This window comes from Hyla sarda, chromosome 6 (genome assembly GCF_029499605.1).
Source record: "Hyla sarda isolate aHylSar1 chromosome 6, aHylSar1.hap1, whole genome shotgun sequence".
Lineage (NCBI taxonomy): Eukaryota > Metazoa > Chordata > Amphibia > Anura > Hylidae > Hyla > Hyla sarda.
In genome coordinates this window covers 161,929,140-161,953,148 of record NC_079194.1, presented here as the reverse complement: position 1 = coordinate 161,953,148, position 24,009 = coordinate 161,929,140, and the positions used below count along the sequence as shown (strand labels likewise).

Below are 24,009 nucleotides of genomic sequence, written 5' to 3'. Positions count from 1 at the left end.
ACCTGTCTCTAAGCGCACGTTACATCTTATTAATCAAATATGAATTACCGGATTTTTCGCCGTATAAGACGCACTTTTTCTTCCCCAAAACTGGGGGGGAAAAGTCGGTGCGTCTTATTCGGCGAATACACCCCTATCGCGGTGGTCCCTGCGGCCATCAATGGCCGGGACCCGCGGCTAATACAGGACATCACCGATCGCAGTGATGCCCTGTATTAACCCTTCAGACGCGGTGATCAAAGCTGACCGCCGCGTCTGAAGGGAAAGTGACACTAACCCGGCAATTTCACAGCGGCGGTCCCGAACAGCCCGACTGAATAGCCGGGTTAGTGCTTACAGGACACCGGGAGGGACCTTACCTGCCTCCTCGGTGTCTTCTCCGTTCAGGGTTCCCCTTTATGGCCGGCGCTCTCCTTCCTCGTCATCACGTCGTCGCGTATGTGCGTCGGCGTGCGTAATGACGGCGACGGAGAGCAAGGATACCCGGCCGGCTGCAGAGACGTTCCGGAGCGATGGGGACACGGCGACAGCGATGGAGCGACATCCAGGGCAGCGGTGACGGGTCCGGAGCGGCGGGGACACGCGAGTATTACCTCCTATGCAGTGGTCTTCAATCTGCGGACCTCCAGATGTTGCAAAACTACAACTCCCAGCATGCCCGGACAGCCAACGGCTGTCCGGGCATGCTGGGAGTTGTAGTTTTGCAACATCTGGAGGTCCCCAGGTTGAAGACCACTATTGGGTTCAAAATCTTTATTTTTTTAGATTTTGCACCTATAAATTGGGTGCGTCTTATACGCCGGTGCGTCCTATAGAACGAAAAATACGGTAATGGCAATGGTTGTCACAGCTCAGGTTGTCGCTCATTGCTCCTACAGCAAGTCAAGCTATGTACCATAGGTTTCTAAGGGCACGGCTATAGGGCAGGTTCAGATGTTCTGTCCAAAGTCTATCCTGAGACTGACATAAGGTCAATAAAGCCACAAAAATAAAAAATAATGATTCTGTCAGTTTCCTTGTTCTATTTTTGGTACAGCGCCACCAGTGGTAGATTACAAACAACACTGTAATATTACATCAGGCTCCATAGTCATTAAACAAAAATAGATCAGTGCAGGTCAGCAACACGGTAACGTCAGCACTCGCCCTTTATTCTAGTCTCCGTACTGGATTTCTGCTCTTAGTTCCTGTGTCACGTAACTGATGAGCGCTGCTGCCACCTGCTGTTGAAGAGCAGCATTGCCTGTTACAAGCATGATGAGATGTGTTGCATCAGTCCAGTCCAAGGTTCTGATGATGGAGTAGATCTGGTCACACAGTTTTTGCTGCTGCACAGGGGGAAGTTCCATAAGGATCTGAGGAATAGGCTTAAACTGTCCATTTGCCATCCAGGCCCCAAAGACTCCCCCTAGGGCACCACCTGAAAAAACAAGGCACAGTGGGTAATGGGTCATTAAAGGGGTATTCCCGTGGAAAACTTTTTTTTTTTTTTTTTTTTTTTTTTTTTTATCAACTGGTGCCAGAAAGGTAAACAGATTTGTAAATGACTTCTATTAAAAAATCATAATCCTTCCAGTACTTATTAGCTGCTGAATACCACAGAGGAAATAGTTTACTTTTTGAAACACAGAGCTCTCTGCTGACATCTCTGTCCATAGTAGGAGAAAATCCCCATAGCAAACATATGCTGCTCTGGACAGTTCCTAAAATGGACAGAGATGTCAGCAGAGAGCACTGTGCTCGTGATGTCAGCAGAGAGCTCTGTGTTCCAAAAAGGAAAGAATTTCCTCTGCAGTATACAGACCCTAAAAAGTACTGGAAAGATTAAAAATTTTTAATAAAAGTAATTTACAAATCTGTTTAACTTTCCAGCACCAGTTGATTTAAAAAAAAAAAAAAAAGGTTTCCATGGGAGTACCCCTTTAAGGTGAACTCACAACAAAAAAATAGAAAGTAAAAAGAGACCTCCTCTGTAACATTTCTCTATTTAGTTATATCTGTTCCTGGGAAAGCTGGGTGACCACATATATGGGTTCCATTACAGCTCCTATAGAGTGCTATCGGTACATAAATCTGCTAGTTTATAAAATAATCCAATGTATGACAGCATAACAGGTTGATCTGCCGTTCAGGAGCCTGGGAAAGCTGGCAGGTATTGTGTGCCGCACTAGAACTCTGACCGAACAGTGTAATATAGTTGTCTTGATTGATTCAAGATGTCAAAAAGCTACAGAAATACATACAAAATATATATGCTGCAGAAGCATATAGCATTTCCCACCTGTCTGTCCTAGTTCTGAAACACCCAAAAATCCTTTTGTATTGTGCATCTGCAGTCTTCTCTCCAACTATGGCGGAGACACTACTTCCTGGTTGAGTAGTTGCTCAGTACTAAAATTCCCAAAATGCATTGCTTTTCCTCAGCTGTTCATTACAGTCTTTTCACCCTGCCAACTCCCCTCCAACGGCAATCCTGCCAGTGCTATGCCCAGATCTGTTTTAAAACATTGCTCTACAGATCAGTCTGCAGCAGCTGCTGCATTCATTCCCTGCTTGCTTCTCTGCCTGTGGCACTGTTTTAACACAAGGCAGCATGCTGTAAATACACCTCATTCATCCCTAAATGTCCCAATAAATATAGTTACAAAAATATATGTATGTGTGTTTCTGTATGACAGGGGGATGGGGCTGTAGGCTGGTCAGAGGTGATACACTCAGGGGGTGGGGCTAGATCTCAGAGATAAGATCAAGCCACACCTCCAGAGACAGAAGAGGAGGATGCATTGTCTCAGGAGATAGAGAGAAGCTAGGGACTGGGAACAACACCACATTGAAAATGAAAGGAAAACTGTCAGCCTGTTCACCCAATACACAGGGTTATAGTGTGGGTGAACAGGAGTCCATACAGGGGTCACTTACTTCTGAGATACGTCACCCAGAAGATTCTCTGCTAAATTCAGTGAATCGCCAACAGGAGACGGGCTCCGCCCACTCAATTTACATATTCATTGTCTGTGACTCCATTTCACTAGGATGTGGAGTCACAGACAATAAATATGTAAATTGTGTGGGTGGAGCCCGGTCCCCTGTGCATGATCTTCTGGGCGAGGTATCTCAGAAGTAAGTGACCCCTCCTTGGACTCCTGTTTACCCAGTGTATTGGGTTTAGTGTGGGTGAACAGGCTGACAACTTTCCTTTAAAGGATTACACAACTTTCTGTCAGAGGTATTTCGAGTAAAAGCACGCTGAAGCCAGTACAATGGGTAATAACACTATATTGGTAAGTTATATATCTTGGGGTGATTGTTTTTTTTTAATACAAGTTTCTGCCCCTTTAAATAATGTGCATTACCCACGGCAATTCCTGGAGGTCCTCCTAGCAATCCTCCAACAAAGGCCCCAGCCCCGGCAGCCACTGCTCCCCTGGCAGAATGCTTCACAGCGGCCTTCATTTTCTGCTCCGTCGACAAGTGGCACAAAAGGCGCATTATATCATCCACGTTGATTGGCATGTTCAGTGCTGGAGCTGAGACATAATGGTCACAATCAGTAACGTAAATGATAAACAATACTGACCTCTAGGTAGAGATGTGCTTGATAATCATGAGGCCCTACCATTATGATGTGATGGTCACCCTCATATCTGTTATACTATAAAATGATGACCGCTTTATTCCCTGCACATGGGTAACACACCAAAGAAAGCAAAACGCTCGGATCTTACAGCTCCAGTCTCCAATCAACAGCCACAACATTAATACCACTCACATAGTATTTTGTGCAATGACATAGCACCAGAATAGCATGCCAACATATACCGTGACGTACTGGCGGGCCCATTCGCTTTAATTGGCTAAATGCAGTCCAATAATGACATACAGTGAAGCCTCACCCCAAGAAGACACTTTGTTGTGCAATTTTGTGTGGTTGTCTCCAAGTGGTTTGACTATACTTTAGTTTTGTGGGGCTGGGAAGCGCAGTAGACTGCACTTTTGAGTTGAGCAAAGTAAATGTTTTCCTTCAAGAAATGGACCAAACACAGTCTCAAGCAAACTACTTTCAGTCCCGTAAAGTGAATGGGCATGCCATCGGTATCCCTGCAGAGCATTGCCCAGGGCGTCACATATTTACACACACATAGACTAGTGAGTAGAGAGAGGCCTATGTACCAGATTTTATTTTTTTTACTCAACTGGTGCCAGAAAGTTAAACAGATTTGTAAATGACTTCTATTTAAAAATCCTAACCCTTCCAGGACTTAGCTACTGCATGCACAGGAAGTTATTTTCTTTTTGAATTTCCTTTCTGTCTGACCACAGTGCTCTCTGCTGACACCTCTGTCCATGTCAGGAACTGTCCAGAGAAGGAGAGGTTTGCTATGGGCATTTATTCCTGCTCTGGACAGTTCCTGACATGCATTGCTGTCTATGAGATTTATATGTCTCTATCACCCATATTTTACCAAAAAAAATAGCATATTATAGCTGCTAAATGTCTTTTCCATCTTGTCAAAGGGAGGGGGCGTATCCCTTTCTCGGCTGCACTGTGAGGACTCCTCCCCCTCCCTCACTCTGCTGACCCACTGCTTTCCAGATCCTTGCAGCCCTGCTCTGTAACCCTTTCCTCTCTGGATTTATGCTGTACATACACACACACACACACACACACAATGATTATTGGAAATTGCCTGTACTCTACCACCAAAGACAATATGGTGAGTATATAACTTACATCTTCCTATGTCATTGATGTGTATTAGGGATGTCCTGATACCATTTTTTTAAGACCGAGTGCAAGTACTGATACTTTAATTCTAGTACTCGCCGATACCAATTACGAGTACTTTCATTTTATTCTAATTTGTTAAAAGGGAATCTGACACCTGGTTTCTGGTGCTGCTTACCGTGCTGATATGTGGGTTCCTTGTATGCAATGGAGGCGGCTGCTGTAGTATGAGCAAAGATTTCTCTCTTCTCCATTGGACAGAACAGGGAATTTGCATTGCCGGGAGACCAATGTCTCCGAAGCGATTGCGCTGATGTTCACGCGGTGAGCAGCGGTAGAAACCGGGTCACTTGCAGTATGCACCTATAAATTCTAGTAAGTTCAGGTGACTCTGCTGTAAGATTGCCTTTAAAGGGGTACTCCAGCCCTAATACATCTTATCCCCTATACAAAGGATAGGGGATAAGATGTATGATCGCTGGGGACCCCCTGCAATCTTTCATTGCGCACCCACTTTTGTGAGCTCTCTAGAGCGTTGGAGGCTCCGAGTGTGTAGCGTGACGACCTTGGGTTTGGAGTATCGTGATGTCACGACCTCGCCCCAGTGTGATGTCACGCTCTGCCTCCTCAATGCAAGTCTATGGGAGGGGGCGAGATGTATTAGGGTCGGAGTACCCCTTTAATAGTAGTAGTAGTACACTTCGGTATCGGTTTTTTAGGGCCGATACCGATAATCGGTGGAGGTTAGGGCCGATAGCCGATAACTTATACCGGAATATCGGTATAAATTATCGGCTATTTATCCCCCCGCGACACCGCTGCAGATCATTGATTTAAAGCGGGCGCTTTAAATCAAATCACTGCAGTGGCTTTTGCATTGCCATACACCGCCGCCGCCACCCGCTTCTCTCCCCCTGCCTGTCCGGGGGTCCTGAGTCCTATCAACGCCACCCCCGCACCGCTCCCCCCACCGCCGCGTCGCACCCCCCACCGCCATCTGGCTCCGGTGGCGTCCTCCTGAGCTGTCACTGTGCGCACTGATGGTGACGTCACGTTGCGCACATCACGTCACTCGTCATTGCGCACAGCGTAACGCAGGACGCAGCAGCAGCCAGAAGTAGTGTGGGCCCCGGGAACAGGTAATAGTAAAACTGGGGATAGGGGAGGCAATGGGGCCAGGGCGGTGGGGTGGGGGGTGCGTCGCGGTGCGGCGGGTTGGTCGCGGTGCGGTGGGTCAGTGCGGGGCATTATCGGCAAGGTAATTGCCGATACCGATAATGCCCAAAATCGTGATTATCAGCCGATATCGGCCAAACCGATAATCGGTAGATCCCTAGTACACTTGCAGGTAGTATAGATAGTTTCAGACATTAGCAGCAGCCCTCTGTAGACTGAAGCCCCCCTGTAGACATTAGTAGCAGCCCCCCCCCCCTTTGTAGACAGCAGCCCCACACCCTCGGTAGTGCCCCTGGGAGTTGCTCAACTGCGGCTGTCCTCTGTCGGGTGTTGCCGCTCTGCTGCCCCGTTCTCCCGTCCACATCATGGCGTCCTATGGAGGAGCATGTGACATACACGTCACCCTGCTTCCTCCATAGTGTTACACTGGGCGCAGTGGGGGAGGTGGAGTTACGCGTGTCACATGCTCCTCCATGGGACGCCATGATGCGGACAGGCGAAAGGGGCAGCGTAGCGGGGCATTTGACGGGCCGCACTGCAGCAGGTATAGGACTTGGTATCGGGGACATTAAACAAGTCCCCGATACCATGCAAATGCCGGGTATCGGCCCCGATACTAGTATCGGGACATCCCTAATGTGTATTATTCTTAGGCAGGCCTGTAATGTGTTTGGATAACTCTTTGTGCCTACAGCTTTTGCAAAACTACAACTCCAGCGTGCCCAGACATCCTTTGACTGTCCAGGCATGCTTGGAGTTGTAGTTTTGCAACAGCTGGAGGCCCATGTTTGGTAAAACTCTGTGTTACAGCAGTGTTGCTGCAGGCTGTGTTCCTCCTGCTGCCTTTTTAATCAGTCATCTCAAGTCCATGACCCTTGGACCATCATGCTGCTGTGGGACTCATCATTGTCCCAGGAAGTAGTGGTGGTTTTTTCAAAGGAAATTTTCTTTTATAAAATTTGATTTTCTTTAAAGAAGCATATTAGAAAAAATATTGTTTTGCCAAGATATATAAAAAGTTTTTATATCTGACAGTGCCAATTTAAAGGGGTACTCCGGTGGAAATCTTTTTTTTTTTTAATGAACTGATGCCAGAAAATTAAACAGATTTGTAAATACTTCTATTAAAAAATATTTACCCTTCCAGTACTTTTAAGCAGCTGTATGCTATAGAGGAAATGGTTTTATTTTTGAATTTCTTTATTGTCTTGTCCACAGTGCTCTCTGCTGACACCTCTGTCCGTTTCAGGAACTGTCCAGAGCAGCATAGGTTTGCTATGGGGATTTTCTCCTGCTCTGGACAGTTCCTGATATGGGCATCAGGTGTCAGCAGAGAGCACTGTGGACAAGACAAAAAAGAAATTAAAAAAGAAAATAATTTCCTCTGTAGCATACAGCTGCTAAAAAGTACTGGAAGGCTTAAGATTTTTTAATAGAAGTAATTTAAAAATCTGTTTAACTTTCTGGCACCAATTGATAAAAAAAAAAAAAATGTTTCCACCGGAGTACCCCTTTAAGGATCGGGCCAGTTTTCATTTTTGTTTTTTTTCGGGCCAGTTTTGAAACCTCCGGAGGTCCGCAGGTTGAAGACCACTGCGGCCTTCGACATCATCCAGCCCCCTCTCACCCCCTTTAGTTCTGAGTACTCACCTCCGCTCGGCGCTGGTCCGGTGCTGCAGGGCTGTCCGGTGAGGAGGTGGTCCGGTGGGATAGTGGTTCCGGGCTGCTATCTTCACCGGAGATGCCTCTTCTAAGCGCTTCGGGCCCGGCCTCAGAATAGTCACGTTGCCTTGACAACGACGCAGAGGTGCGTTCATTGCCAACGTACTTCTGCGTCGTTGTCAAGGCAACGCCTCTATTCCGGGCCGGAAGCGCGGAGAAGAGGCGCCCCCGGTGAAGATAGCAGCCCGGACCACCTCCTCACCGGACCACCTCCTCACCGGACAGCCCTGCAGGACCGGACCAGCGCCGAGCGGAGGTGAGTACTCAGAACTAAAGGGGGGTGAGAGGGGGCTGGATGATGTCGAAGGCCGCAGTGGTCTTCAACCTGCGGACCTCCGGAGGTTTCAAAACTACAACTCCCAGCAAGCCCGGACAGCCGATGGCTGCCCGGGCTTGCTGGGAGTTGTAGTTTTGAAACCTCTGGAGGTCCGCAGGTTGAAGACCACTGAGGGCGAATGATGACAAGGGGATGATGAAGGGGGGATGTGCGGGATGATAAGGGGATGATGAAGGGGGGATGTGTGGGATGATAAGGGGGGATGTGTGGGATGATGGGGGGATGTGTGGGATGATAAGGGGATGATGAAGGGGGGATGTGTGGGATGATAAGGGGATGATGAAGGGGGGATGTGTGGGATGATGACAAGGGGATGATGATGATGAGGATGTTAATGACGGGTCTGGATGATGACAGGGCGGGATGATGTATTTCCCACCCTAGGCTTATACTCGAGTCAATAACTTTTTCTGGGATTTTGGGTTGAAATTAGGGGTCTCGGCTTATACTCGAGTATATACGGTAGTACGTTTATAATCCCTTTATTTTGATGACCTCTAACTTTTTTATTTTTCCGTATAAGCGGCGGTATGGGGGCTCATTTTTAGTGCCATGATCTGTACTTTTTTTTGATACCACATTTGCATATAAAAAACTTTTAATTAATTTTTTATAATTTTTTTTAATAAAATGTATTAAAAAAAGTAGGAATTTTGGACTTTTTTAAATTTTTTTCGGTCACGCCGTTCACCGTACGGGATCATTAACATTTTATTTTAATAGTTCGGACATTTACGCATGCAGCGATACCAAATATGTCTATAAAAAAAAATGTTACGCTTTTTGTGGGTAAAATAGGAAAAAACGGACGTTTTACTTTTTTATTGGGGGAGGGGATTTTTCACTTTTTTTTTACTGTTACTTTTACATTTTTTTACATTTTTTTTTTAAACTTGAATAGTCCCCATAGGGGACTATTCATAGCAATACCATGATTGCTAATACTGATCTGTTCTATGTATAGGACATAGAACAGATCAGTATTATCGGCGATCTTCTGCTCTGGTCTGCTCGATCACAGACCAGAGCAGGAGACGCCGGGAGCTGGACGGAGGAAGGAGAGGGGACCTCCGTGCGGCGTTATGAATGATCGGATCCCCGCAGCAGCGCTGCGGGCGATCCGATCGTTCATTTAAATCGCGCACTGCCGCAGATGCCGGGATCTGTATTGATCCCGACACCTGAGGGGTTAATGGCGGACGCCCGCGAGATCGCGGGCGTCGGCCATTGCCGGCGGGTCCCTGGCTGCGATCACCAGCCGGGATCAGCCACGCATGACACGGGCATCGCTCTGATGCCCGCGGTTATGCACAGGACGTAAATGTACGTCCTGGTGCGTTAAGTACCACCTCACCAGGACGTACATTTACGTCCTGCGTCCTTAAGGGGTTAATGGGGTGCGGCGTGTAAGATCGCGTGGGGTCCTCAGCGGTGAGACCCCCGCGATCAGGCATCTTATCCCCTATCCTTTGGATAGGGGATAAGATGTCTAAGCGCCAGAGTACCACTTTAAGGTAAAAAGGATTCTTTATTTTGTAGGTCAATGTGATTAAATTGATGTGCTTGGCCAAAAACCGAAACTGAAAATGCATTGCCCCGCCTCTTTTAAAAAAAAAAAAATATAGTTTTAGTTACATTTTATTACTTTTTTGGGGGATGTGATCAAAATTAGCGATTTTTGTGTTTGGGATTTTTTTTTTTTTTGCCTTTACGCCATTCACAGTGCAGGATGAATAATAAATATGTTTATTTTTATTATTTTTTTATATGGAAAATGGGAAAAGGAAGGTGATTTAAACTTTTAATATGAAAGGGGTTAATGGGTATTTTTGAACTTTTATTTAACTTTTTTACACTTTATTAGGAGGAATTAGATTCCTTATACAGATCAATGGAGTTCCATAGAACTCCATTGATCTGTGTGATCTGTGCTCATTTGGTTGAGCTTGCTTAGCCAGGCTCAATCAAATGAAGAGCCACGGACACCAATGATGCAGAGGTAAGCCCTCTGGCTAACTCCACAGTGGATCCCCCCCCCCCCCCCGGGGGGTTCCGTGAGCCCCTCTGAGTTACCCGAGATTTTTAGTTTCACTTTAGACATTTAGACACTGATCGGCATTGATAATGGTCATTAACCCTTTAGATGCCATGAACAGTGAGTGTCTGGCTACTGACAGCAGCCGACACTCACTGTTCTGAAGCGAGCACAGCTCCTGTGCTCGCTTCAAAACCGCTTAAAGGGGTACTCTTTTTTTTTTTTTTTTTTTAAATCAACTGGTGCCAGAAAGTTAAACAGATTTGTAAATTACTTCTATTAAAAAAATCTTAATCCTTCTGGTACTTATTAGCTGCTGAATACTACAGAGGAAACTCTTTTCTTTTTGGAACACTGAGCTCTGTGCTGACATCATCACCACAGTGCTCTCTGCTGACATCTCTGTCCATTTTAAGAAGTGTCCAGATTAGGAGAAAATCCCCATAGCAAACATATGCTGCTCTGGACAGTTCCTAAAATGGACAGAGATGTCAGCAGAGAGCACTGTAGTATTCAGCAGCTAATAAGTACTAGAAGGATTAAGATTTTTTAATAGAAGTAATTTCCAAATCTGTTTAACCCCTTAACGACAATGGACGTAAATGTACGTCATGGTGACGTGGTACTTAGCGCACCATGACGTACATTTACGCACCGACATGATCGCGAGCACCGGAGCGGTGCTCGCATCATGTCCGGCAGGTCCCGGCTGATATCAGCAGCCAGGGACCCGCTGGTAATGGCACTCCCTCCGTCTGGAGAAGAAAAGGTTTAGTCTAAAGGGGCGGCACGCCTTCTTTACCGTGAGGACTGTGAATTTATGGAACGGTCTACCTCAGGAACTGGTCACAGCAGGAACAATTAACAGCTTTAAAGCAGGGTTAGATACATTCCTGGAACAAAATAACATTAATGCTTATGCAGAATTATAAAACTACATCCCTTTCCCTTATCCCCTCACATCCTTCCCTTCAATCCCCTGGTTGGACTTGATGGACGTATGTCTTTTTTCAACCATACTAACTATGTAACTATGTAACCCCTCCGATGCCGTGATCAATACAGATCACGGCATCTGCGGCAGTGGGGTAGTTTGAATGGACGATCGGATTGCCCGCAGCGCTGCCGCGGGGATCCGATCGTCCAGCATGACAGCCAGAGGTCCCCTCACCTGGCTCCGGCTGTCTCCCGGGGTCTTCTGCTCTGGTCTGCGATCGAGCAGACCAGAGCAGAAGATCACCGATAATACTGAGAAGTGCTATGTCCTATACATAGCACTGCACAGTATTAGCAATCAACTGATTGCAATGATTAGCCCCCTATGGGGACATAAAAAGTGTAAAAAAAAAAAAAAGGTTAAAAAATGTAAAATAAAAAAGTAAAAAACTGTGAAAAATCCCCTCCCCCAATAAAAAGTAAAACGTCCGTTTTCCCCATTTTACCCCCAAAAAAGCGTAAAAAAAAATAATTATTACACATATTTGGTATCGCCGCGTGCGTAAAAGTATGAACTATTAAAACATATTGTTAATTCTCCCGTACGGTGAACGGCGTAAACGTAAAAAAAAATTTCAAAAGTCAAAAATTGCTGCTTTTTTTGTCACATTTTATTAAAAAATTTTTTTGAATAAAATGAATAAAAAGTTAAACCTAAGCAAATGTGGTACTGATAAAAACTACAGATCATGGCGCAAAAAATGAGCCCTCATATCGCCCCATATACGGAAAAATGAGAAAGTTATAGGTGGTCACACTAGGGCAATTTCAAACATACTAATTTTTGTTAAAATGGTTTGAGATTACAAAGCAGTACAATTATAGAAAAGCATATAACAGGGGTATCATTTTAATCGTATTGACCCACAGAATAAAGAAAACATGTCATTTATACCGGAAAGTGTACAGCGTGAATACAAAACCTTCCAAAATTTGCTAAATTGCGGTTTTCTTTTCAATTTTCCCACATAAATAATATTTGTTTGGTTGCGCCGTACATTTTATGGTAAAATAAGTGATTTCATTACAAAGTACAATTGGTGACGCAAAAAACATATGGGTCTGTGTATTGAAATACAAAAGAATTATGATTTTTAGAAGGTGAGGAGGAAAAAACGAAAATGCAAAAATTGGTCTGGTCCTTAAGGCCAAAATGGGCTTGGTCCTTAAGGGGTTAACTTTCTGGCACCAGTTGATTAAAAAAAAATTACAAAAAAAAAAAAAAAAGTTTTCCACCGGAGTACTCCTTTAAGTACCAGCCTTTTGTCCTTCACAGGTTAAAGTGGACCTGTCAGCAGGATAACAAGTGTCAATAAGCCCATGGCTGGATAGAGCTTGTCTTCAGGATTCCAGGTTCGATTTAAAGGGGTACTCCGCTGCCCCAGCGTTCGGAACATTTTTTTCCGAATGCTGGGTGCGGGGTCGTGACATCACGGCCATGCCCCTTGTGACGTCGGTCACACCCCCTCAATGCAAGTCTATAGGAACGGGCATGACGAATGCCACGCCCCATCCCATAGACTTTCATTTAGTGGGTGTGGTGTGATGTCACAAGGGGTGGGGCCACAATGTCACAACCCCCCGCTGCTTGCACCCAGCGTTCGGAACAAAATATCCCCAACGCTGGGGCAGCGGAGTACCCCTTTAAGTCTTTTTTGCTAATATCCAAATATAGCTCAGGGTGAGTCTCCCAGAAGAGCAAGAGTCCAGGTATGTCCAACCCTTGGGTGGATGCAAGTAGGCTGGCCAAGGGGTAGTGATAAAGAGCAGACAGGCTTCACTTACCTGGGCTCTTGCCATGCTGGGGAACCCCCCCTGGGCACTTGAGACTCAATTGCATTATAACAAAAATCCAATAGTTTTGAATCCTTGAAGAGACACGAGATTTTTTGGATTTTTAAATGTGGCACGTTGTAACCGTAAGGATTGAATGAAATCTCCGAGACCATATTGATATGATAATAAGCAGTTACCTCTTTTATACAAACCCCCCCTCTCCCCCCCCCCCCTTTTTTTATGAACATAAAATTATTTATATTTATTGGAGTCTCTAGAGTATCATATTTCTACCTCCTATAGGTTTATTACATATACTATAGATATATATATATATTTCTACCTCCTGTAGGTTTATTATATATAATATAGAAATATATTTCTACCTCCTACAGGTTTATTACATATAATATAGATATATATATATTTCTACCTCCTGTAGGTTTATTACATATAATATAGATATATATTTCTACCTCCTGTAGGTTTATTACATATAATATAGATATATATTTCTACCTCCTGTAGGTTTATTACATATAATATAGATATATATTTCTACCTCCTGTAGGTTTATTACATATAATATAGATATATATTTCTACCTCCTGTAGGTTTATTACATATAATATAGATATATATATTTCTACCTCCTGTAGGTTTATTACATATAATATAGATATATATTTCTACCTCCTGTAGGTTTATTACATATAATATAGATATATATATATATTTCTACCTCCTGTAGGTTTATTACATATAATATAGATATATATATATATATTTCTACCTCCTGTAGGTTTATTACATATAATATAGATATATATTTCTACCTCCTGTAGGTTTATTACATATAATATATATATATATATTTCTACCTCCTATAGGTTTATTACATATAATATAGATATATATTTCTACCTCCTGTAGGTTTATTACATATAATATAGATATATATTTCTACCTCCTGTAGGTTTATTACATATAATATATATATATATATATATATATATTTCTACCTCCTATAGGTTTGTTACATATAATATAGATATATATTTCTACCTCCTGTAGGTTTATTACATATAATATAGATATATATTTCTACCTCCTGTAGGTTTATTACATATAATATAGATATATATTTCTACCTCCTATAGGTTTATTACATATAATATAGATATATATTTCTACCTCCTGTAGGTTTATTACATATAATATAGATATATATTTCTACCTCCTATAGGTTTATTACATATAATATAGATATATATATATTTCTACCTCCTATAGGTTTATTACATATAATATAGATATATATATATTTCTACCTCCCCTAGGTTTATTACATATAATATAGATATATATTTCTACCTCCTGTAGGTTTATTACATATAATATAGATATATATATTTCTACCTCCTGTAGGTTTATTACATATAATATAGATATATATTTCTACCTCCTATAGGTTTATTACATATAATATAGATATATATATATTTCTACCTCCCCTAGGTTTATTACATATAATATAGATATATATTTCTACCTCCTGTAGGTTTATTACATATAATATATATATATATATTTCTACCTCCTGTAGGTTTATTACATATAATATATATATATATTTCTACCTCCTATAGGTTTATTACATATAATATAGATATATATTTCTACCTCCCCTAGGTTTATTACATATAATATAGATACCCGTATTTATCGGCGTATAACACGCACTTTTTAGGCTAAAATTTTTAGCCTAAAGTCTACCTGTGTGTTATACGCCGATAAGCCACTGCAGTTCAATGATTTAAAGTGGGCGCTTTAAATCAATGAACTGCAGCGGCTTTGCAGGTGCAGAGACAGCCAGCGCTGCCGGCTTCTCTGCCCCTGCCGGCCCTTCTCTCCCCCTGCTATCGGTGCCGCTGCCCGTTCTCTCCCCCTATCGGTGCCGGCGCCCCATTGCCGGTGCCGATAGCCAGGGGGAGAGAAGCAGCGCCGGCAATAGGGCAGCGGCGCCGACAGCCAGGGGAAGGAAGGGGCAGCCGCGCCGACAGCCAGGGGGAGAGAAGGGGCAGTGGCGCCGACAGCCAGGGGGAGAGAAGGGGCAGCGGCACCCATTGCCGACGCCGCTGCACGTTGCCTCCCCCCATCCCCGGTTGCATAATTACCTGTTGCCGGGGTCGGGTCCGCGCTGCTTTAGGCCTCCGATGTGCGTCCCCTGCATCGTTGCTATGCGCTGCACGGCGTGGCGCAGAGACGTCACTCGTAGGGACCGTCTATTTAAATGTCTTTTCTTCTGATACTTGTCTACATGCACACTTGCCTGATGAAGTGGCCGCTACGGGCAGGAAACGCGTTGCTTTTATGTGCTTTAATAAATATCCACATATTGAAGACCCCATGAACTTTTATCTGCTGTTGTCTATGCGCCTGCAAAGATCCATGTTTGCTATTTTTGGCCTATGCCATGATAACAAAAAGGCTTACATCTCTCCGATAGAAATGACTAATAAAATAGATAAGGTAGGTCCAGTATCCTGATGACGAGCCTTATCTAGGCTACGGACTCATTTACACCCCTGGTTTCTTGCCGACAGGTCCACTTTAAGATACTACCAGACAGTTACAGCTGATCATGTACCACTTGGTGCATTCTGCCAGTTGGATGGGTTGTTTGAATGATCCAACACACAATGGATCTTCCGGGGGGCCGCACTGAATGCGGGGGGAGTGTGGGAGTCAGGGCAGCCTGGGGGGGAGTAGGTTCTGACAGTGAAGCCATAGGTGTCAGGACAGGTACTGCTGTACTTTGATCTCATGCGCTGTGCCCAGCCGAAAAGAGTGACTGGTGCACATGCTTGGCAGCTATCTGATTCAGCATGGCAGTTAGAGATGAATGAACTTACAGTAAATTCGATTTGTCACGAACTTCTCGGCTCAGCAGTTGATGCCTTATCCTGCATAAATTAGTTCAGCTTTCAGGTGCTCCGGTGGGTTGGAGACTCTTTCCTAGGAATGTCTCCACCTTTTCCAGCCCATCGGAGCACCTGAAAGCTGAACTAATTTATGCAGGATAAGTCATCAACTGCCGAGCTGAGAAGTTTGTGACGAATCGAATTTACTGTAAGTTCGCTCATCTCTAATGGCAGTGACCAGGCCAGGAGCTACTGGGCATCCCAACTCAAATACCAAATACTACCAGTAATACCAAGGGAATGGTATAAGGGGAACAGGAAGACACAACCCTATAACAGTGGTCTCCAACCTGCGGACCTCCAGATGTTGCAAAACTACAACTCCCAGCATGCCCGGACAGCCGTTGGCTGTCCGGGCATGCTGGGAGTTGTAGTTTTGCAACATCTGGAGGTCTGCAAGTTGGAGACCACTGCATAAGCAAGCTATGGGATGGATCCGCCAATCAGCTGTAACACTACAACTCTCAGCATGCACTGACAGTCAGTTGTAGTTTTGCAACATCTGGAGGTCCGCAAGTTGGAGACCACTGCATAAGCAAGCTATGGGATGGATCCGCCAATCAGCTGTAACACTACAACTCTCAGCATGCACTGACAGTCAGTTGTAGTTTTGCAACATCTGGAGGTCCGCAAGTTGGAGACCACTGCCCTATAAGCAAGCTATGGGATAGATCCACCAATCAGCTGTAACACTACAACTCTCAGCATGCACAGGCTGGAGATCTGAGGGGCATATACCCTGTAGTTATTACTGAGAAACATCTGACTTGTGATCTAGTGTGGAACTACAAGTCCCATCATACCCTTAGAAATGCCATTACAAGGTCATTAATTCACTGCTAGAATGACTACATTTATTTCACTGTACACCTGATGCGGGAACTACAAGTCGCAGGCAGCCAGCAGCACTCACCGTGTCCGGGGCCAGCAGGTCAAAGCTTATCAGTCACTAGTAGTCCTGACGGCTACAACCTCTATGCCATGTGACGGCTGGGGGGGCGGGGCTACCGGTAACTGCCTCTCTATTGGTTGGAAAGCAATGAGGCGTGACATGCCAACGTCACTCGTGTCTGGAATGAAAGTGACGTCACTTCGGAGGTTACGGCTATAACACGCCTTTAGAATTGCTTTAGTCCCGGCCACCGATCAGCTGTACTCGGCCTCAACAGACTTTACCCCGGGGTGTGCCGGGCGATCCTTATGAGATTACAGAACAAATGTAAATGTGCCGTGCAGCGATAGGCTGTCCCCAAGCACGTGACTGGCCGTTTGCTAGAACATTGGTAGCCGTCGCCACCCGAATGAAAGAATATATCTTACGTTTTTTACAGAGTGCCCTCCAGTGGTAGCAGGGTTTAATGACATGCCATGCTCATACCTTCTGATTGTAATGACATCTGCCCTATGAACCTGCATAGATTGATGTATGTATTGTAGGGAAATTCTATAATCCTATGGAGAAGAACAGGAGAAAGTGTTATAGTAATCATATGCATAGGAGGCAGCATTAATGACAATAATGCTGTTTATTATGTAGAAGAATGTAACTACTATAATACTGTCCCCTATGTACAAAAATATAACTACTATAATACTGCTCCTATATACAAGACTATAACTACTATAATACTGCCCCTATATACAAGAATATAACTACTATAATGCTGCTCCCTATATACAAAAATCTAACTACTATAATACTGCTCCCTATATACAATAATATAACTACTATAATGCTGCTCCCTATGTACAAAAATATAACTACTATAATACTGCTCCCTATGTACAAAAATATAACTACTATAATACTGCTCCCTATGTGCAAGAATATAACTACTATAATGCTGCTCCCTATGTACAAAAATATAACTACTATAATACTGCTCCTATGTACAAAAATATAACTACTATAATACTGCTCCCTATGTGCAAGAATATAACTACTATAATGCTGCTCCCTATATACAAGAATGTAACTACTATAATACTGCTCCTATATACAAGAATATAACTACTATAATACTGCTCCCTATATACAAAAATCTAACTACTATAATACTACTCCCTATATACAAGAATATAACTACTATAATGCTGCTCCCTATGTACAAAAATATAACTACTATAATACTGCTCCCTATGTACAAAAATATAACTACTATAATACTGCTCCCTATGTACAAAAATATAACTACTATAATACTGCTCCCTATATACAAAAATCTAACTACTATAATACTGCTCCCTATGTGCAAGAATATAACTACTATAATACTGCTCCCTATATACAATAATATAACTACTATAATACTGCTCCCTATACAAGAATATAACTACTATAATACTGCTCCCTATGTACAAAAATATAACTACTATAATACTGCTCCCTATATACAAGAATATAACTACTATAATACTGCTCCTTATATACAAGAACATAACTACTATAATACTGCTCCTTATATACAATAATATAACTACTATAATACTACTCCTTATATACAAGAATATAACTACAGTGGTCCCTCAACATACGATGGTAATTCGTTCCAAACGACCCATCGTTTGTCGAATCCAACAAATGTTGAGGGATTCATGCAATGTAAAGTATAGGAAGTTATACTCACCTGTCCCCGCCGCTCCGGACCGCGTCCTCACTGCTCCCGATGCTGTCCCAGGGGCTCCCGATGCTGTCCCGCTGCTCCGGCGTCTTCTTCGGGATCCTCCGGCTTTTTCTGCATCTTCTCCAGTGTCCGGGCCTCGCTTTCTGGTGACGTTATTACGTTGCGGCGCCGGGACGGCGTATGCAGCGACGTAATAACGACGCCGGAAAGCGAGGCCCGGACCCCGGAGAAGATGCAGAAAACGCTCCCTATATACAAGAATATAAATATAATAATACTGCTGCCAATATACAAGAATATAACTACTATAATACTGCTCCCTATACTGTATACAAGAATGTAACTACTATAATACTGCTCCCTATACAAGAATATAACTACTTTATATTTTGTCTTCAGGCAGCACAGAAGGGTTAATAGCTCCTTTCAGTTTATCCCAGGACCGCCCACCTAGCAAACAATTAAGAGAATTAACAAGCCTCAGGCCAAGCCTGGCTATAAATATCCATCAGAACCTCATCCACTTGTGTTTTTTTCTGTCCTTCGGTTCTGGGACAGGTGTAAGGTGTATATACCTTCCAAGCCCACCAACTAATATCTGTTTTTTCCTTCCTATTCTCTTAGATGGGGCCATTGGGAAGCCCTGGCCCCCTGAGCGCAGTTTCGGTAAACTTGGGGGTACTGGCTCGTGGGACCCCTCTGCATGGCTGAGCAAGTCTGGCCTTAAATGCAGGTAAATTCGGCTGCTGCAGGGTTACTATCCATCCCTCTCCCCCCCCCCCCCCCCCCCCCCCCTGTTTGCTGGTGCTGGGTGAGCCTGGCTAGGCCGTCCCCCTGGAGAGCTGACCTGTTTACAGTGCAGCATAGGATCCCCTGCGGTCCTGGGGCTCCCGGTGATTGATTTCACTTGCTAGCGCGTCCATGCGCTATGTGGCAGCGCGGTGCTGCGGCGGGGAGCTCCGGTGGAGGCGGCCATTAGATTCCAGTGTGAAGATGCGTCATTCGGCCGCCGGTGCAGGATTGGAGTTCCAGGGGAAGCCCTACATCAGAGCGCCGATCATGGCGCCCGCACCTGCAGTGCTGGGCAGCCGGATCGCGCGTTCTATAAGGTATGTGGGGGCACATTGCGTATGCTGGGGTTACTTCTGGAGGGCTGTCTGCTGGCTGGTATCTGTATTAATGTACATGGAGGCCATAATATTCATAGTCAATCTTTGTTTGGTGTTCTGCATATACTAGGCTATTGCAGTGTTGCATATTACTAGTCTGTTGCTATGTGCATATACTAGGCTACTGCAGTGTTGCATATTGCTAGTCTGTTGCTATGTGCATATACTAGGCTATTGCAGTGTTACATATTGCTAGTCTCCCTATCTTATGCTGTTTCTCTCCAGGTAATAGCTGCTGGCAGACAGAGGGATTTAGATGTGAGGGCTGTGTAATTAGGCTCACTAATACACTATCATGCAGTATTTCTGTGCGGTTACCTCACATGAAATTATGTGTATTGGTGACTATGCGGGTTATGCCTTTCAGCTTATACTATTTGCTGTCTGTACAGATCACTGATGTCCAGCTACTCCCTGGTTGAGCCAGCTGTGTGTGTGTGTGTGTATATGTGTATATATATATATATATATATATATATATATATATATATATGTATGTGTGTATATGAGCTGCTCCCGGGTACGAGTGGGGCCCCGGAGGAACCTGTAAGTAGGTGATGCTGTATACTCACCTTATACTGTATACATAACCCTGTCAGTAAGTGATGCTGTATACTCACATAATGCTGTATACTGATATATAATCCTGTCAGTAAGTGATGCTGTATGCTCACATTATACTGTATACTGATATATAATCCTGTCAGTAGTGATGCTGTATGCTCACCTTATACTGTATACATAACCCTGTCAGTGATACTGTATGCTCACATTATACTGTATACTGATATATAATCCTGTCAGTAGTGATGCTGTATGCTCACATTATGCTGTATACTGATATATAATCCTGTCAGTAAGTGATGCTGTATGCTCACATTATACTGTATACTGATATACAATTCTGTCAGTAAGTGATGCTCTATGATCACATTATGGTGTATACTGATATACAATCCTGTCAGTAAGTGATGCTGTATGCTCACATTATACTGTATACTTATATACAATTCTGTCAGTAAGTGATGCTCTATGATCACATTATGGTGTATACTGATATATAATCCTGTCAGTAGTGATGCTGTATGATTACCGTGTACTGATATATAATCCTGTCAGTAGTGATGCTGTATGATTACCGTGTACTGATATATAATCCTGTCAGTAAGTGATGCTGTATGCTCACATTATACTGTATACTTATATATAATCCTGTCAGTAGTGATGCTGTATGATTACCATGTACTGATATATAGTCCTGTCAGTAAGTGATGCTGTATGCTCACATTATACTGTATACTGATATATAATCCTGTCAGTAAGTGATGCTGTATGCTCACATTATACTGTGTACTGATATACAATCCTATCAGTAGTGATGCTGTATGATCACCTTGTACTGTGTACTGATATAAAATTCTGTCAGTAAGTGATGTTGTATACTCACATCATACTGTATACTGATATATAATCCTGTCAGTAAGTGATACTGTATACTGATGTTTTCTATATATTCCTGTCAGCAGTGAGGCTCTGCTCACTATACTGATGTTTTTCATGTACAAGGCTTTGCTGACATTTTTTCTCTTGAGTGGACAAAGCCAGACAGGTACATGAGATGGACTCCAGGCTCAAGTCAGAGTCCAAACATTGGGAGAATCCAGGTAAGACAGACTCTACATAGTTAAGTAACAGCAAAGTCACTGGTGTCCTCAGATATCCAACTCTGCCACCGTGAGTAGTCCGGCTGAGCAGAGACATTGAGGACAAGGTACCTGGAGTAGAATTGTCTCAAGTGTCATCACTCAGGTCTGTATCAGACGTCCTATGTGATTTCCCTTAGATGTGTTTAGAATCTCCTCTGAGAATCAGCCCGGTTGTCTGATGGGTCAGCAGTATATGAGGATCCTAGAGTTCCTCCAAGGAAAGGAAGAGCTTGGCCTTTCCACAAGCTGCCAAATGGAAACAATCTTAGTCCTGCTGCTCTAAAGGGCGAAACTTCTTCTCCAAGAGCCAATGTTCTGCAAAAGGGCTCAGGATAAAGGAACCAGGGAGAAGACTACCAAATCAGTTTGATGTCAGAAGGACAACCATGGTTGGTGCAAGACTTTCTGGATTCCTGTCAGCCTGAGGAAGGGTGGCATGTGTTATGGACACCTATCTACATGTGCCCATACATCCATCCTCAGCGGAATATCAGAGTGGTCATACAGTCAGGAAAAGGAGTGCTTCACTATTCTGGGCCCTGCCATTAGTATATACTCCCAGGGTGGTAGAGCCATTGTGGTAGTGGCTGTTCTTCATCTTCAGGGGATCCATGTGGTGCCGTACCCGGGCACCTGACTCCAGCTGTTTTTTTTTTTTTTCCACTGAAGAAGTCACATTCTACAAACAGTCAGAGATTTCCAGGAGAAAGTTCAGTCTGTCTGCACAGGAATCTCCAATATTTTTCCTCCCTGCTTGGGCGGTCAGTCGCACATGCAGGAGTCTCAGATTGTGTCTTTCCAAAAGAAAATCTCCCAATAGGTTGTAGCTTTTGACCTACGGATGTGGTCCTGCTCACAACAGATGCCTCTGAATCAGATTAAGGAGCTTACATGTTGGATCTTTGAGTCCAGAGGAGCTGGACACATGAAGAATATTAGATGTCAGCCAACCTGAGGAAGATGGGGCCAGTGAACTTGGGTATTTTGGCTACTCTTTAACCCAGTGCCCAGTATCCCAGCGGTCCCAGCAGGCACTCTAAATATCCAGGCGGATCATCCGAGCAGAACTATTCTATGTTCAAGCAGAGGTCCCTCACTGAAGTATACCTCTGCCAAATAGTCAGCAGGAGAGGTCTACCTGATTACGACATGAGGGCTACCATAGAAAACTGGAAGGTTGCTAAATTTGCTTCTCTGAATTGCAGAAACCAACCAGACATCTTGGATGCACTGACAGTATCATAGAGAGGCCTCTACATCTATCTATTTCAGCCTCCTGTCATAAGGAAGATCCTGATGGACAAGCCAGACATGATCCTAATAGCCCCATACTGGCCAAGATGGGGTTTGTTTTCCCTCCTGTTACAGTTGAAGGAAATTTCCTCCCCACAGGGACCTGCTGACACAGAATGGGTCCTTCATCCACAGCCGGAGCTGTTGCCTTTGACTGTGTGGAGTTTGAGAAGGATAGATTCCATATGATGGGCTCATTGGAGGAGGTGATATCTACTCGTCTTTTCAGCCGAAAGAGAATCCTTAAAGGCGCTCTACTAGACACTCTAGAGAAAGTTCACGTTCTGGAGGAGGATCGAAAAGAGGTTCCATTTGCAGTCGTTTTGCATTTCCTCCAAAATGGATTTGAAAAAAGCCTGTGAGCGAATACATTGAGTCTCCATGTCTCAATAAATTCCTTCACAGATAGCAGATTGGCAGTCATCCAGTCATCACTTGATTCTTCACAGCACTAAGGCAGGTCAGACCTGTCATGGGTCTTCCTCAGACCTGTCATGGGTCTTCCTCAGACCTGTCATGGGTCTTCCTCCGGTGGTGGTGTCTAAGCCTCTCCCGAGTAAGTCGACCTGAAGTGATTGTCCTAAAAGTTCTTTCCTGATTGCGATAACATTCTCACACAGGTTGGGATAAAATACAAGCGCTCTCCTCATGAGCGCTTGCTGCACTGACTGCTTCAGCTGCCGCCGGATAGCCGTTTACGGTGCCCCGTGAGCTCCGGTGATGTCCCTTACCTGTCCTCGGGGCTCCGGCGCGTCATCTTCGGGATCCCTACATCGTCACCGCTGCCCAGGATATCGCCGTCCATCGCTGTCGCCGTATCCCCGATGCTCTGGTAAGGCCTCTGCTTCCCCGGCATCAGCGCGCTCCGTCGCCGCCATCCCGTTGTTACGCACGCTACTCCTATTGGATGACGGGACGGCGTGCGCAGCGATGTGATGACGTCGATGGAGAGCGCCGACGATGCAGGGATCCCGAAGATGACGCGCCGGAGCCCCGAGGACAGGTAAGAGACATCACCGGAGCTCACGGGGCACCGTAAACGGCTATCCGGCGGCAGCTGAAGCAGTCAGTGCTGCCGGATAGCCGTTTATGCGATGGCCCCGACATAAAAAAGCATCGTATGTTGATGCTGCCTTCAACATGCGGTGGCCTCTGAGAGGCCATCGCATGTTGAAATTATCGTATGTCGGGGCCATCGTAGGTCGAGGGGTCACTGTATAATACTGCTCCCTATATATCAATACCATAATACTGTCTTCTGTATACAAGAATATACCGTATTTATCGGCGTATAACACGCACTTTTTAGGCTAAAATTTTTAGCCTAAAGTCTGTGTGCGTGTTATACGCCGATACACCCCCAGGAAAGGCAGGGGGAGAGAGGCCGTCGCTGCCCCTTCTCTCCCCCTGCCTTTCCTGGGGTCTAGAGCGCTGCTGTCGGCCCTTTTCACCCCCTGGTTCGGGC

General features: G+C 44.4%; 1 protein-coding gene across 5 annotated transcripts; it reads right to left on the bottom strand.

Moving 5' to 3' along the window:
• Window positions 1–709: 709 nt before the first annotated feature.
• C6H19orf12 (chromosome 6 C19orf12 homolog) lies at window positions 710–17,183 on the bottom strand. Of its 5 annotated transcripts, none has more exons than XM_056525685.1 (3): window positions 17,131–17,183; window positions 3,354–3,527; window positions 710–1,420 (listed from the first exon to the last, which is right to left on the bottom strand). In XM_056525685.1, exons 1-3 carry the CDS (start codon window positions 17,147–17,149, stop codon window positions 1,155–1,157), a joined length of 459 nt encoding a protein of 152 aa, XP_056381660.1. In that variant the 5' UTR covers window positions 17,150–17,183; the 3' UTR covers window positions 710–1,154. The 5 variants fall into 5 exon arrangements, with proteins under 5 accessions (XP_056381660.1, XP_056381661.1, XP_056381662.1 ...); XM_056525686.1 differs by lacking the exon at window positions 17,131–17,183 and adding an exon at window positions 16,666–17,037; XM_056525687.1 differs by lacking the exon at window positions 17,131–17,183 and adding an exon at window positions 14,946–15,120.
• Window positions 17,184–24,009: the final 6,826 nt, after the last annotated feature.